The sequence below is a fragment of the Nyctereutes procyonoides genome, unplaced genomic scaffold (assembly GCF_905146905.1).
Source record: "Nyctereutes procyonoides isolate TBG_1078 unplaced genomic scaffold, NYPRO_anot_genome, whole genome shotgun sequence".
In the NCBI taxonomy this organism is placed as follows: domain Eukaryota; kingdom Metazoa; phylum Chordata; class Mammalia; order Carnivora; family Canidae; genus Nyctereutes; species Nyctereutes procyonoides.
The window spans coordinates 26,117,670-26,134,285 of record NW_026575120.1 but is presented as its reverse complement, the minus strand read 5'-3'; the positions used below and the strand labels follow the sequence as shown (position 1 = coordinate 26,134,285).

The 16,616-nt window shown below is 53.9% G+C and overlaps 1 protein-coding gene across 2 annotated transcripts; it reads right to left on the bottom strand.

Annotated features, from left to right (window-relative positions):
* Positions 1 to 6,198: 6,198 nt before the first annotated feature.
* ASB10 (ankyrin repeat and SOCS box containing 10) lies at positions 6,199 to 15,968 on the bottom strand. 2 transcript variants are annotated; one of them, XM_055335231.1, is made up of 6 exons: positions 15,674 to 15,968; positions 14,602 to 14,869; positions 10,664 to 11,183; positions 7,118 to 7,231; positions 6,627 to 6,812; positions 6,199 to 6,481 (listed from the first exon to the last, which is right to left on the bottom strand). In XM_055335231.1, the coding sequence occupies exons 1-5, from the start codon at positions 15,942 to 15,944 to the stop codon at positions 6,627 to 6,629; spliced, it is 1,359 nt and encodes a 452-aa protein (XP_055191206.1). In that variant the 5' UTR covers positions 15,945 to 15,968; the 3' UTR covers positions 6,199 to 6,481. The 2 variants fall into 2 exon arrangements, with proteins under 2 accessions (XP_055191206.1, XP_055191205.1); XM_055335230.1 differs by lacking the exon at positions 15,674 to 15,968 and adding an exon at positions 15,035 to 15,436.
* Between the last annotated feature and the right edge of the window lie 648 nt (positions 15,969 to 16,616).

The window sequence follows — 16,616 nt, the reverse complement described above, 5'->3', positions numbered from 1 at the left end:
GCTGCTGGGCCGGGGCCCCTCCCTCCACCCCTCCCGGCCCCCGCTCAGCCCACCCTGCGCGGGCGTGGACGTGGCGCGGGACGCCAGGCGAGGAGGGCGCACCGGGGGGGGGGGGGCGGGGCGGCGCGGCCGGACCACCGCCCTCCGTCGGACCCCGGGCCGGTCCCCGACGCCCCTTCCCCGGGCGCCCCGAGGGCGAGCCCCGGCGCGGCGGGCTGGACCGGACCTCCGCGCCCCTCGGGCGGCGCGGCGGGAACGGCAGGGGGCGCGCTCTGCCGCCGGGCGCCGCAGCTCAGGGCCCTGGTACGGGCGCCCTTTCTCCCTGCCCCATTCCCCTCTCCCCGGGGCTCCTTTTCTTGACACTGGCTCTTCCCCTTCTTCCTCCTTCCCTCCTCCGTGGCGGGCTCCCCGTTCCTCACTGTGGCCTCTGCGGGTGACTTCCTCTAGTGCCCACACTATGCCAAGTACTTACCATTCCTCTCACCTTTCCCCTCCATCTTTCTCCCATCCCTCCCATGTTTTTCCTTCCTCCACTCTTCCCTTTCCTGCCCGTCCTTCCTATCCCTATTTGGTTATTCCTATTTCTCATCCCCTATCCCCCTGTCTTATTCTATTCCCCACCCCACCCCCATTTCTCACCTATATCTGTATCTCTTGTCTGTCTGTCTATCTCTGTGCCTTCCCCCTCTCTCCCTCTCTTCTGCTATTAATTTCCCTGATTGGCTCCCCAGCTCCAGCACCGCTGATGAGCCCTATTCATTCCTGGGCCTGACACTCTCGACCTGCCCTAGCTGATTGCTGGGGGCTGGCCCCAGGAGCGCTGATGAGCCCCAAGGGTCAGCAGCGCTAATTATTTGCTAATTGCAGATGACTCTGTTCACCTCCCCCATCCTCAGACACAGAAATGGCAGCGTCTTTTACCACCCCCACCCACCCCTTATTCCCAGCGGCGTATTTGACAGTCTAGAGGCAAAAGTCATGGGCACTTTTGCTTGATCGGAGCCCCAGGTCGATGGGCAAAAAAAGACTTAAGACAGGCAAGTCAACAGGAGAGTAACCTGTGCTTCGGGATACAGAGCAAGGCTAGCTAGCTAAAATGAAGGTCACCTGGTCACTGGGAAACTTTTATTCAGGTGGGGCTGGGGAGAGCCAACCTAGTTAAAAGAGCAAGCAAAGCCGGGCCAGTTTAGGAAGACGCAGCCTAGGTGGGGGTAAGTTGGTGGGCTCAGGTGAGGAGGAAAACCTACAACTAAGAGTCTCAGTGTTTCTGAGCCAAGGAAGAGCAGGCAGAGGGACCTCTGGGTCTCAGTGACATTTGTTCAGATCAGGAGTGCTGTGGTGGCCTAGTGAACACCACTAATGTCAGACTGACGTGTTACAAAACAGCACCCTGAAAGACACTGGCACCAGGATGGGACAGAAAGGGGTAGGACCCAAGAAGGGACCTTTCGTCGGTCATGCTTGATCGACAACTCGTCAGAAAGGCAAAGGGAGAAGACTGTGGTTTCCTTGCATTCCTGCTCCAACTTGGGCTCTACATTAAACTCATGAAACCTCTTAGAGACAAGTCTGGTGGGAAGATGTCACCGTGGAGAAAGAAGAGGTGCCTCACTACTAGGGTACTAGGATAATCTTTGTACATCCTCCTAAAGATAGGCTTCAGAACCCTTTGTTAAATTAACCAAGCACTTCATGGCACCAATATGGAAGACCAGACTTCAAAAGTGTATTGTACTTTAAAAGTGAGAGGTCAGTACTTGGTTTGATGGCTTTATAGTGTTGGATAATAGAGGCTTGTTGACTTGATAAATAATTGAGGGAACTTTGGGTTACAATCACTGAAATTAAAGCTGTATGAGCAGCAACACCACTAATCAAATAAAGCATAGAGGAAGAGACATTTTTAAAAGGAACTGCGTTCATTTTTTGTATAGGTAATAAAACTGCATAGTACAAAATTCTAAAAGCTCAAGAGGGTGTATATTGAAACATCTCCCTCCCACCAGTACCCACCACCTCACCCTCATAAAAGGCCACTTTAATAAGCCTGTCACTCTCTGGTAGGACAGAATAGATCATGCACTTTCAAGGACTCAAAGTTAAAGACCCTCTGATCTGGAAGGTGTACGTCACCCAGCTCAAGCCAAGAGCTTATTGCCCAGAACTAAACTTAGTAAAGTGGAATCCTCTGCTCAAGCTGGCAGAGTGTACAGGCTTAAAGCTTGTTGCCAATAAATCCCAGCGGGCCACCAAATCTGAAATGAGGCAAGTGAAACCCCAGGGATTTAGTATTGCCCTGGTGTGCTGCATGTTTGTTAGATACTGTATCTGTAATCCATTTATATCCTCAATCTGTCCCCTTGCCATGCTAGGTCATGAAGTGTGATTTCTGCATAGTCCTTGACATTCACCAGCTAAACCAGGATAAAAAGCACATACAGAGTGGCAACTGAAGCAGCCCATTCCCTTTCCCTGCCCTTTTGTAGACTGTGGAACTGAGGCCAAATGGGGGGGGGGGAGAGCACTGGCTGAAGTAATAAGACTTGGAGTGAAGTTCTTGTTCTGACCTCTCAGAGCCATGTGACCTTGGCCTCTGACTTAACTCCATCTGTGAGAGGGAGTGATTAATATCTACTCTGCCTAGCCAAAAAACCAGTGCAAGGCTCCAGCGAACATGAAGAAATGCCTTTCAGAATACCTTTCCTTCCTGTACTGAATGGAAAAAGGAGAGCTCGGGGGTCAAGGATGGAAGGCCCCCAGATCAGTGGCTCTCCCTTACCTCACCGTCAGTGAAGAGGCTGCCACTATCAACTCTGAGGAGAGCAGGCTCCTTTCTTTACCAAGAGAAAACTCTGCTTCCCTTACTGAATCCCCCAACAGGCCCACTGTGGGCAAGCACTCTTGTCACCGTCTAAAATAGTATTCTGCTTCTTTAATGGTCCCCGTGCTCTCACTTGTCCCATTCTCACCATTTCACCTGTTGGGTAAAAAGGCTCATACAGAGGAATTTTATTTTGAACCTACCCTCTCTCTGCTTGTCCCTATATCATAGACCTCACCGGCTGGCCTCCCCTCCAGGGTTTGGAAACCAGCGCCTGGGATACCGAGAACCAAGTATTCTAAAGTCGAAGCCCAAAGTCTGTACCTCCACCTCTCTTATTGGCGGGAGAGAGTCCACTCACGATGGGCAGCGTCGGGGCCTGCCCGCGGGTACCCTCTGGTGGCAGCAGCGCGCAACTGCGGCAGCGTGGGTGACGTGCGGAGTACTGCAGCGACCCCTGGCGTTAGTCCAAGAGACGTGCGAGGGCAAAGGAAGCCGACCAGGTGAGCCTTCCTAGGGCGCGCGCGCTGGACGCCCCGCCGCTGGGTACCTGCGAGGGCACTGGTTGGGCGGGGGGAATTGCACCCAACCATCTTAAGGTCTCGTATGCACGCGTGTAGGTTCGTGTATACTTTTTTGTGTCCAGTTACGTGATACCCCGTGTATCTGTTGTGTAAAATGTGTGCCGTTTGTGTGTGCGCACGCGTTACACGTGGGTAGGTCGGTGGTGGGGAGGTCCGCGCTTCCAGTGCAGGGCGGAGTCCTCACGGAGGCGTGAAATTGGTTTGGAGCAAACACATTACGGAAAGCAATTACCGGGGAGAGGTTCTGGGCCCGCGGGACCCGCAGCCAGGAGGCCGGGGAGAAGCTCCCTGGCTTGCAAGAGTGTCTGTGGATGTCTAACCCCAGAAAGGACCTTCCTAACACTGCCTGCTAATGCGAGAACGTGTGAAGTTGGGCGGCGGCACCTCAGACTGACCACTCCACATCGGCTTCCTTCCCTTACTGCTATCGTTCTTAAAAAGGCATCCCTGCAGAGGACCCAGTACTCTCAGCTATGGTCAGAAATCCTTCTCCTTTTTTATCTGCCCTTGGGAGAGGCAACCGCCTTCTGTGAGGTCTTGCCAGGTCCCTGCCCTTACTGCTCACCTTTCTCTCCATGCCATCAGCTCCTGCTCCCACGTGTCTTTTGCATTCACTTCATTGCCCCCTGTATTTGAACTAGTGATTCGCACACTTGTTTTACAGACTGGATGGAAAATTCACCGAGGGCAGAAACTGGTCTCACTCACAGCTGTAGATCTAGTAGTGCCTAAAGCCTGGGACTCAGGAGGCACAAAATGAATGACCACATGTAGGGGATTAAATAAAATGTCCGTCAAAATGCATAAACAACTCTCTCAGGAAAGTCATCCCCTCAGGAGTCAGGATTCTCTTAGAACACAGCCTTCAACATCTTGCACATGCCAATGATCCCATTTATATCCCCAGACCGGACCTTGTCTCTGAATTCCAGATTCATAGATCTAAGCGACGTTGTAACACTGCCTTTTTGAGATGTGTAATAGGCAGCTCCGACCTCCTATCTCCCAGAGTGACCACCCGATCCCTCCACCACCTGCCCCTTGCTCATCTTCCCCACCCTAATACCTAGCACCACCATCTGCCCAGTTGTTCAACCCAAACACCGAGATTCATACTGGATTATGCTTTCCTCCAGCCCCCACATCCAGCCCATCAACGTGTCTCCTCCAGTCTCCAAAGAGGGTCCCAAGCCTCACCTACTGCTTCCCCATCTCCAGGGGATTCTAGACCTCGGCGGTAGCCCCTAATGGTCTTTGATTCTCCCTGGCCTCTCCCCTCTCCCCAGAGCCAAAGCCTCTCCTGAGAGCTTTCCAAACCTCCGTCAGGTCAGGTCATCTCCCGGCTCTTCTCCGCTCCACGCACATGGTTGGGCCTCAGGTTAAATGTCACCTGGACTCCAGTAGCTCCAAGCACGCTGGCAATGGCCCAGTGAATTCCGCGGAGGGCTCAGCACGGCGACGCCCTCCCGCCCCTTTGCTTTAGGTCCTTCTGCACTAGAAGGTACTCGGCTGGGGACCTGAGAGCCAGGCCCGTGCAGCCCGGCACCTGGACCACAGGGGCAGGCGCATGGGCCCCGGGGCCTTCTCCCAGGCCCTCCACCACCACCACCACCCCGCCCCGGGACAAGCCGGGCTCTCTGGGAGAGGCCCGCACAGCCGGGGCAGCTCGCACACGCGCGAAGCCCACAGAAATCGCCGCCCGAACCTTGACCCCTGACCCCTGTCTCCCTGACCCCATCCCCCCACAGCTGAGGCGCTGGCGGTCCAGTCCTCCCGTCGCGCCCCACAGGGCCGGGCAGCCCAAGGCCGGTGAGGCCAGAGGGGAACCCCTGGGTCCACTCACCTTCGTCGCGTACTCCTAGGCGTCTCTCCGCGCCCTCTTGGGCTTCGCGCCCTGCTGGCCCCGCCCCCGCGGCCCCACCCCCGTCGCCTCGTTTCCCGAAGTTGGCGGGAAAGCTGTGAACCCCAGCGCATGCGCACTCTGGGGCCCCAGGAATCCTGTCCGGCGACCCTTGACGTCACGGATCGCAGGGCACTCAATTGGCTGCTCTGGGTCAGCGGTAGGCTTCAGGCAGACTGCCCCGATGGCCACCTGCGGGGTCTTTAAATCCTAGCACCGCAAAGACCGTCGGGGGGACTCTCTCCTTTCTTGTCTTACAGATGGGAGCAGCTTGAGCCCAGAGAGGGGAAGAGATTTAGTTCCACAATTTAATGGCAGAGCTGTGACACGCCCCCCGCATATAAATCCCAGCTCAGCTCCTGCTGCCACAAAGCTAAATCCAAGAGAGGCAGGAACCATGTGGGTGTCTGGTGTTCCCTGACCTACAGGACAGGCAGTAGCTGGAGTTGTTTGTTTTTTTCCCAGCCTGAATCTTCCACTCTCACTTGAACCTGATGGCCAACACCTGCACCCCACCTTCTGGCTGGCCGCCTTGCTCTTCACCTCACCTCCCTACCCCAAGGCTGCCTCTCCCATCCTGTCCCACCGTCCACACTGCCTCATTCCCGAGCAGCTCGTGCCTACCCATCCTCTGGCCGGCGTCCTGACACTATCTCATCTGGTGGCCTTTGTGCCATGTCATGAACCAGCGGGACAAGTCAGCCTGGGACCACTCCATAGCTAGTAGATGCCAAAGGAGGAAGATGACACAGCTGTCGCCATGGGGCAGATCCAGGGAGGGGCCATAAGTCTGCCCATCCTGACCCCTCTGGGTGACCAGCTCAGAGGAGGGCCTGGAGACAGCACCAAAACAACACAGGCCTGAAGATTTTTAATGCTCATACAGGCTTTGGATGGGCTGAAGGGGTGCCTCAGGAGATGACCAAGAGGAGTGTGTCACTTGCCATGAGTCCCAGCTGTTTCGCCATTAGACATCACCTGGCTGCGTGGTCCATCTGCCTCTCTCCCTGGTGGGAATGGCAGCACCTACATCTGCCTGTGGAGTTGGACCTCCTGCTGACAAGACCACCTTGATCCAGATAATTTTGACACAGTCCTGGGTTCGGGGTGCTGTGAGAAGCAGACTGGAGCCCCCTGGGGCATCTGCTTTCAGGTCTCTCAAGAGGCAGTGGACACCTGGAAAGAGGTGTGGATTCAGAGAGGTCCCATGGTCCAGGAGGCTGGCTGGCTGGTTCTGGCCAAAGCCCTGCCCCCAACTCTTCTCTTGCCTCCTACTCATCTCTCTAAATGGTTGGGGCTGCCCATAGAGCCCAGGACTCACCTAGTAGAGCACGTCCTCAAAATCCAGCTGCAGGTAGCGGAGCAGGCGGGGTGGCAGGGGAAGGCGGGGCAGGGCGTGGGGCAGGCAGGCTGCCAGGTGAGCACGGAGTGCACAGCGGCTCAGATGCTGCAGTGATCTGGGCTGTCTCACCAAGGCGAAGAGGGAGGAATAGAAACGGTGGTGCTTCTGGAAACAGAATAAGGGACTCAGCAGGGCAGCCTTGGACAAATTGCACCCTCTCTTCCTAAAGCGGGGAGGCTGGTGTCCAGCAGGTGTCTATAGGAGCCTCTAGAAGTGGTGTTTGGGGTGTTCATTCTGTGTGTTTTCTTCTGGAACATGAGCGGGTCTCTGGGTAGTTTCTCTGGGGCAGGGTAGGGGAACTGACAGAGCTTCCCTGTAGGTGGTGGGAGTCCCTTGGGGCCAGGCTGAGTGAGTGTGTGTTCAGGGTCTCTGAATTCCTGACCACAGACTCCTGTGGTCAGGAATCTGACCTGCAGAGTTTCAAGAGGCACCAGGGCCATGGCCTCCTCAGGAAGCTGCATGATACTGTAGGTGTTCATCAGGACCTCGATAGTCCTCGGAGATGTGCACCAGCGCTCCAGTACCTGGAGAAGGCAGAGAGGTGTCAGTGTTTCTGGGGTTACCACCCACTGCAGGTGCTTAGCCAGTCCACACAAGGTGACCAGACAATGACAGAACAGCTGCCATGGAGTGAATTGTGTCCCCTCTGCAAAAATACATTGAAGTTCTAATCCCCAGTACATATAAATATGACCTATTTAGAAATAGGATCTTTGCCGTTGTGATCAAGTTAAAATGAGGTCATTAGGGCGGGGATTCAGAGAGAAGGGATGAGGCCAGCAGAGGCCTGATGAAAGAGTGGTGGTGGGATCAAGGTGGAGCCAGATTCGTTCTTTCATTTCATCATTTAGTAAATGTTTACTGAGGGCCACTATGGGCCAAACACGGGGGACCCAGCAATGGGGATGATAGGTCTTTGTCAGCTGGGAACTTCTACTTCAGTGGGAAAAAACAATCAACACATAAATAACCACTTACAGATAAGCCGTTACAATGAAAAATAAGTAGATTTGGGGACTTCAGTGTCGGGAGGGTACTGTCCTAGATGAGTGGTCAAGGAAAGCCTCTCTGAGGAGATGACCTGGTGCAGTGTAGGGTGAGCCATGCTGGGAGAGCCGCCCATGCCAGAAACTGTCCACATGGAAAGAAAGACAGCCACACCCGGCCTGGACACACACAGTTGCCATCATACTCACCCGAGTCTGCATGTACTAGCTAGAAGCAGATTTGTGCTTTATCCATTCCATCTCTTACTGTGTCTCAAGCTATAGGCAGTAGCCATAAACCCTTTGTAAAATCTGAAAACAGCTAAGTACTATCTCTCCGGCAGCATTCCTGTACATGACACTCCTCTCCCCGCATACACACTTGCATGCAACATTAGGGGCTTTAAAACCCCTGCCTACAAGGAGACACCCCCCCCTACCTGGCAGGCTAGGGTGCTGCATGCACTGGGTGCTGCTGCGTAGTGGGAGCAGGGGCCCCTGGAGAAAGTATCTCACACACCTGGAGCCCTCTGCCTCTTGACCTGCATCTCAGCAGTGCTCACTAGAGCTGCCCCATCCCGTCTGCCCCGAGTGGGTCTCTGACTTACTCCTCCTCCTTAGATCTAGGAAAGAACAGGCTGGTCCCATCAGATTGTCCTGCTCTTCCCTGCCCTGCTACCCCTGTCTGCTGTTCAGGCGGGGGTCTCTCTGTGCCTTCTAGGCCATGCTGATTCCTGCCTCAGCTCTCTGCCTGAAATACCTGTGCCTTCCTCCTCCATCTCCAAGCCCTGCCCATCCCCAGTCCTAGCCCCTCCAGGAAGCCCCCTGAGGCTGTTCAACCTGCATCTCTCTCTCCTTACATTGGCATAATGCCCAGCAGCCTTCCCACACATGATTTAACCAAGAAAACCAGGAGCTAACAGGTGTTGAGCACTAACTCCACGTTAGGCCCTGTCTAACGGGCTTTATACATATGAGCTCAGTTCTCATACTAACCCTTTGAAGCAGGCACACTCTTCAGTCCCTGTTTTATGGATGAGAAAACTGAGGCCCAGAGAGATTAAGCAACTTGCCAAGGGTCACATGGGTAGGGTGCCAGGCTCCAGAGCCTGCACTCTTGGTCAGCCACTTACATCAGAGTTTGTTGGGAGAACTGAAGGCATCCATGAAGCAGCTGACACACCATAGAATACTGTCGGGTGGTGCTCAAGGCTGTGCTTGTTCCTACTGTTACCCACGGGGCTCCTAGAGCTTTTTATCACTAGGTAGAGTAGAGACTGGTAGGCCGAGACTGTATTACATGCAAGGAACATGCATTCAAGAGTTCCAGTGACTTGCCTATTAGTCACAGGAACAAGCATCAAAGCCAGACCCTCGCTCCAGGTTTCCTGAGCACCCAGTGGCTCCTGGAGAGCTGGCTGAGGCTGGCAGTGATCATAGATGACTCCTTGCAGGGACACAGGCACCTCAGCCAAGTGTGGAGCAGTTGCAGATTGTAGGAGACAGAGGCAGACTCCTTCCTGAACTTTTCGATCACCTGGGATACGGCACTCAAATGAAGGGAGGAATGGGGCACTTGGTTGTGCCAGCCCCCTTGGTCCCTAAGGCAGGGCAGATCAGGGCTGGGGGAATGGGTAACCAGGTCTCAGGAAATCTGTCTGCTGCTCCGCCTCCTCCTCCCACCCCTCCCTGAAGGGGAAATCATTAGCTGTCAGAGCCACCGTCAGATTACAGGGGGATTGCTTGTCTCCTAATTATCTGGTGTTAATAGGAGATTAATTAGTGTTAATTGTTGATTTTCTTGTATTTTCCCAAAGGGGAGACCAATCTGCCGAACTCTCGGGCTGTTTAATTATTTGGTCTTGCTTAGGAATCTAGATAGATGCTTCTAGGTTTGTGAGTGAAGGGGAAAGGCAGGAGAGGAGTGTCCAGGAGCTGGTAGGGCTGGACAGTTCAAGCCCGAAATGGGGTAGGGGGCCTGCTCACAGCCTGCTACCCTGTATCCATTCTGACCCAGCTCCTCAGAGAACAGGGGTCCCCACCCCAGTCCCAGAATCCTCTGTGACAGTATATGGCCCGCTCTAGATACAAGGAGGTATGAGACAGGGCCCCCTGCCAGGGCCGAAGTAGCACAGATCTCCAGGTTGAACCTACTGGGGAGTATTTTGTTAACAAAATAAGATACAGGCAGGAAATTGACAGTGAAAGGCTTTCTCTCTGGTGCCAGGATAGCAGCTGCTGGTCTGGGTGATGCATGTCCTGCTAAGCTCCCCAAAACAAGGACCATATCTGTCTGCAAAAGTTCAGGAGGGTTTGAACCTCATGACCCAGGCTCATGGCTCTGTTCTGGAAGCCTCTCCCATGCACAGTGTCTCACTGAACGGATCCCACTGTCAGGCTGAGCTGCCTGCACTCTTCTTTCATTAGCTCGCTCGCCTGATGAAGAAACAACTCTCTGATGCCCACATCAGTCCTGGCTCCTGTCTTTTCAGATGCATGATAATCTGACCTCCTGCCCTCCGTCCACCTTCATCACACATGTGCACACACACACGTAAACATGTATGCAAATGTGTCTATATGCATATATGCACTCAGCCCACCACATCACACATGTGTGCATGCACACTCGCATGTATATGCATGTATGCACCCACGTGTATATCCATGTGTGCCCTCAGTCCATCATCACACGTGCACACACGTGTGTGAACATGCACATGTATATGTACATATGCACCCACATGTGTATGCGGGTGTGAGCACATGTATGCACACACACACACACACCTCCTGCTGGTTTATGTCCTTGCCTTTGCCCCCTGTTGGGCTTTGCTTACTCGATGAATGCAAGATGAAGAACTGGCTCATGCTCAAGTGTTAGAGGCTGCATCTAGAGCGAGTGGGAACAGGTCTGAGTCTCCCCATTCCCTCACCTTCCCAGCCCTCCCTCCAGCCCCAGCCCCCTACCTTGGGGAGGGCCCCAGGCCAGACGCGGACAGCACCATGGTTGAGCAGGGCTCGCACTGTGTGCTCTGGGCTCTGGGCCAGGGCCGCAGGTGGGCCTTGCAGAGCACAGTGAAGGGCTGTGTGGCCCCCATAGTCCATGGTGTTGGCGCTGACGCCGCATGACAGGAGCAGCTCCACGACGGCTGCGTGGCCACGGCGACAGGCCAGGTGCAGGGGCCGCCGCTTATCCTGGTCAGCAGCATCGGCATCGGCTCCGGCCGAGAGCAACAAACGGCACAGCTGGACGCAGCGAGCGGTGGTGGCCTCAGCATCGGTGGGGGACGTGCAGCGGATGTCACAGGCGGCCAGCAGTGGGGTCCAGCCTTCGGCATTGCGGGCATTAGGGCAGGCCCCCCGTCTCAGAAGCAGGCCTGCCAGCTCCACGTGGCCCAGCCGGGCAGCCACATGCAAAGGGGTCTCCTCCTCCTCCTCAGACCGACCATCCACTTTCGCCCCAAACCTCAGGAGCAGTTCTGCGCACCTGGCGAGGGCGAGATGGTGGAGGAGGAGGGAGATAGGGCCCTGCACTCCTACTGGTCCAAGCAGAGCGAACCTGGGGGACTTCTTTGATGGCCCCTGCTTCTGTCTGCCCCTCCCCTTCTATCCTGTGGGTCACTAGTCGTCCCAGCTGGGCCCTGCAGGGTCAGCATGCCTTTTCTTCCAGCCACATACTATCTGCAGGAGTCATGCACTAACTCTTCATGGGCATGAAAGTTACATGCATCCCTCATGCAGTTAAAACAGGCGCCCTTCCAAGGGTTTGGCATGAACTGGCTTCTTTCATCCCAGGTTCCCAGGGGAAACTGAGCCCTGAGGATGTGAAGACCTGGCCCACGTTCACACAACTAGTAAGAGGAGGGGCTGGCATTCTGGCCCAGGGGGCAGCAGGGCAGATGTAGTGCTGTGCATGCTGGGGCTGGTGGAGGAAGGGGGACATGGGGCCTGGCAGGGGGTGCGGATGGGGCATGGGAGAAAGAATAACAAAACCAAAATTGGCCAGCCAGATTTGCTCTAAGACAGCCTTCACAGAAGGTTGTGTGTGCCTATAATAATGTGTACACTGGGGGTAACTGGAGGGCTGTCAGTTAAGTATCTGCTTGGGCTCAGGTCATGATCTCAGGGTCCTAGGATAAGCCCTGCATCAGGCACCCTGCTCAGTGGGGAGTCTGCTTCTCTCTCTCCCTCTGCTCCCACTCCAGCCTATGTGCTTGTTCTCTCTCTCACAAATAAATAAATAAAATCTTAAGAAAAAAGGAATGTGTACACTGAAATTCGAGGCTAAGGGAGCTTAGCCTCTTGGAGCTAGTGTGTTCATCCATAGAATGGGGATAATAGCTAATACCTAGACCTAATGAAGTTGTGAGCAACACATGAGACATTGCCTGGAAAGGTCATGATGGCAGCATCTGGCAGGGGGAGTGGGTGGTAATGGACCATGGGAGCCCATTTGTATTATCTTTCCCCCCCTTTCTATATATTTAAATTCTCCTTAATAATTTTGGGGCACCTGGTGGGCTCAGTCGGTTAAGCATCTGCCTTCAGCTCAGGTCATGATCCCAGAGTCCTGGGATCAAGCCCCATGTCAGGCTCCCTGCTCAGCAGGAAGTCTGCTTCTCCCTCTCCCTCTGCACCTCCCCTTGGTTGTGTTCGCACTCACTCTCTCTGTCTCTTTCAAATAAATTGATAAAATCTTAGAATTTAAGATTCTTAGTATTTAAAAAAAATACTTCTGTTTACTCAGGAAAGGAAAGAATGATTCTCACTGGGTGAGGTCTCCATGAGGCCAGAACTAAAAACTGTGGTATTATAGAGCTGTGTTGTCAAATACATTAGCCACCAGCCACACACAACTATTGAGCACTTGTATTATGACTATGCCTCATTGAGACATGCTGTGAGTGTAAAATACACATCAATTTTGAAGATTTGGTACAAAAAGACAATGTACAATATCTCATTAGTTCTTTATATTGATTACATGCGGAAGTCACAACATTTTGGATATACTATGTTAAATATATTATTAAAATTAACTGCACCCATTTCACAGATATTTGTACACCCATGTTCAGAGCAGCAGTATTCACAATCACCTAAATGTAAAAGCAATTGAAGTGTTCATCAGCAGGTGAATAGATAAAATGTAGCATCTACATACAATGGGATCTTATTCAGCCTGAATAAGGGAGGACATCCTGACACCTGCTCCAACATGGATGAACCCTGAGGACATCGTGCTGCGTGAAAGAAGCCATTACACAAGGACAGATGTCCTGTGAGTCCACTCATATGGGGTACTTATAATAGTCAAATTCTAGAAACCAGAAGAATGGTGGCTGTCACAGGCTGGAGGAAGAGAGGAATGAGAAAACTATTGTTCAGTAGGGACAGAATATCAGTTTTTTTAAAATTTTCTTTAAATATTTTATTTATTTATTCATGAGAGACACACAGAGAGAGAGGCAGAGGGAGAAGCAGGCTCCAGGCAGGGAGTCCGATGCAGGACTCTATCCCAGGACCCCGGGATCACTCCGTAAGCCGAAGGCAGATGCTTAACTGCTGAGCCACCCAGGTGTCCCCAGAATTTCAGTTTTAGAAGATTAAAAAAGTTCATGAGAAGGATAGTGGTGATGAGTGCCTGACAACATAAACCCACTTAGTGCCACTAAACTGTGCACTTAGAAATGGCCAAGATGGTAACTTTTATGTTCTATGTATTTTAGCACAATTTTAAAAATTAATTTCATATATTTTTTTCTGTATTTTTTTAAAGATTTTATATTTATATTTAAGTAATCTCTACACCAATGTGGGGATCAAACTCACAACCCCGAGATCAATGGTCACGTGCTCTACTAGACTGAAACAGGTACCCCGTTCTTCTTCTTCTTCTTCTTCTTCTTCTTCTTCTTCTTCTTCTTCTTCTTTCTTTCTTTCTTTCTTTCTTCCTTTCTTTCTTTTTTTTTTTTTTGATAATGATACTAGGAAATTTTAAATTACATATGTGGCTCCAATAGTATTTCTATTGGGATACACTGGTATAGAATACATCTTTGACCATAATAAGTCAATGGAGTCTGCTGAGAGATGATGAGGTTAACAGGAGGGAGAAGGTTCATGAAAGGAATACAAATTTGGCACCATTCAGAAGCAAGATGTGAAATTTGTTGGGTGTACAGTCAGTAGAGAAAGGGTCTCTACTGTATGTACAAGGCTCCCTTTGCCAGGATTCTATGCTCATCAAAAAATTGAGTGAGGACTCGTCCCCCACGGTGCCCTACACATAGGGCATAATTATTTGGGTCATAGTAAAGGAATTGCATTTATCTATCAGTTTCTTGTAAGTTTAGCTAGTGGAACTGGGTCTCTTGGCCCATTTCTCGGAAGGAACCCTGCCAATAGGGAAATGCCAGACCTGCCCACAGGGATCAATGCATGCCCTAACTGGGGGCTGCTCTCCTTTACAGACTATCTGGATCACTCCTGAATAGTCAGCTCCTTGAAGACAGGATCATGCCTCAGTTACTACTGTGCTTATCACAGGGCCTGGAGCATAGGATAAAGCTAAGAAAAATTAAGACTTTATAGTGTACCATCTCCCCCATAATAGATCCAGACAACTTCCCCAACACAGGCTATATGGCCGAGTCCCTGCACTGGTCTTCTCACACCCCTGGGGAAGCAGAAACTGCCCCGTGTACAAGCCATTCCAAAGATCCAGGGCCAATGGTAGGGTGGTTTGGGGACTAATCACATCCTGACTCCCCACCTGAGCCCTGGCTCCTCCATCCCAGCCCACCAAGCATTCTGACCCCTAACATGCTCCCTCACCCTCCCTGAGGTCATCATCTCTTTCTCCCCTAAGAGTAGAAAGGGGGCTGGGCTGAGGGGTCACTCACTCAAGGGTGCCGGCCCCCTGGCAGAGGTGCAAGGGGAGTTTTCCGTCCTGGTCGGGGATGTTGGGGTCGGCTCCGGCCACCAGCAGCACATGGACGCAGGCCGCATGGCCCGCAGCACAGGCTTCGTGCAGGGCGGTGCGGCCCCCAGGGGCACTGTCAGGCCTTGCCCGCCGCCTCAGCAGCAGCTGCAGGACTTCCGTGTGGCCCCGGCTAGCTGCCACGTGTAGTGGGGTGGTCAGCTCCTCCTGGTACGTCAGAGACCAGAGTCCTAGGGAGAGAGGGGACGTGGGCCTCAGACCCTGGCGGGAGGTGCAGAACACCCAGGCGACCGAGGAGGTGGGCAGAGGCTGGGAAGAGGGAGCCCAGAGCTCCGTCCCTGGCCTCCCCAATCCCACTCAGACCCCCACCCACCCCTAGGCCCCCCGACCCGTACTCAGAGCACGGATGTTGAAGCGGAAATCCCTCCATCGCTCTGGGTCGCTGGTATCAAAGATGGAATCCGGAGCCAGGCCCGTGCTGGAGTCCGTGAGGATGCGGGAGACAGAGCCCACGTCCCCGGCCAACACGGCCTGCCAGAAGGCCAGGGCAGGTCCCGAGGCCGTCCGGGTGACGATGGGTCCCGGGCCAGACTCTGGGTGCTCCGCAGACCCTCTGTTGGGCTTCTCCACCAGCCTGGCACAGAGGGCGTGTCTGTCACTGGAGGGTTCTCCCTGCCCCCTGCACTCTTCTGGGGACCAGCTCATGAGGACAGAGTATGAGCTTGTGGGGAGAGCAGTGGGGGAAGGAGCGGCAGGAGGTCAGAGGCAGAGAGAGGGAGAGGAGGAGGGAAACGGGGACAGACGGAGAGGGTCTCTGTGTCCCTGAGCCGAGCCTGACCCAGCCACGCAGTTCAGCAGAAGCTATTCTGGGCTCCGCATGACTTCACTCCTGGGCCAAGGCTTAGGCAAGCCTCTGGGTAGGGGAGAAGTAGCCAGGGGCTTCTCCTTTCCTCAAGCACTTGGTATCTCTGTGCCTGATAGGGTCAGCCCAGGCCCCTGGCTCCTAGCCCTCCACCCCCTCCCCAGTCCCTCACCCCTCTCGTGGCTGCTCCAGCGAGGCTCGGCGGCCCGGGACTCCAGCAGCAGGTCAGCCGTGCTGTGCGGGGGAAAGAGCTCCTGCAACCTCGCCAGGTCTCCGGTGTACAGGGCATTCTGTAGGGCCATGTCACGACACAGTAGTGGCGACCGCTGAGTCGGCTCCCGGACTGGGCAGGCCTGGGCCCCCCAGACCCGGCAGGAGGGGGCCGAAGGAAGGTACCCCAGATGGCGTCCCCAGCAGGGAGGGGAACTCCTTCTCCCAGGCATAGCCAGTTTCTGGGAGAGAGGGAGCCAAAGAAGCAGGACTCAGGGTGTGCCACTAGCCGACTGGCCAGGCAGGCACTGGGCGGGAGCCAGGCAGAGGCCTTGTGTGGGAGGGACAGGGGGCACACACAGGCGACACCATAAATAGTCCTGGCTGTCCTAGCTGTCAGTCCCAGGAAAGGAGACCTCAGCTGGAGAAGGCGATAGGGAGGAGCCAGAGAATAGAGTAAGGATGGAGCCCTCCAACCCTGCCCGAGTTCACCCTGGAGCTGATGGCTCTCAAGATTGAAAGGGATCCCCCAGGTCATGGTAGCCAACCTGAAATGCTCAGATAAAGGAACATGGAGCCCATGTGGGAAGTGATTTGCCCAACGTGTGACAACTTGTTGCAGATCTGGCACTAGAGTAGGGGTGGGGGTGGGGGTGGGGCTGGGGGTGGAGTTGGGGACTTTCGAGCTGCCAGTTCATCCTCTTTGTTGTCTATCACATGCTCCACCCAGCGAGCCTCCAGTGGCCTGGGCTCCGACCCCAGAGGGAGGGCCTGGGGGTGTCACGCAGTTTTTGCCACCTTTCCAAATGTCACTGGTTAGCCCTGCACCTTCCCCCTCCCAAACCCAAGGAAAGGGTTCACATGGTGACAAATAGCAGAGAATGTCCCATTCCATGAGGCATTCC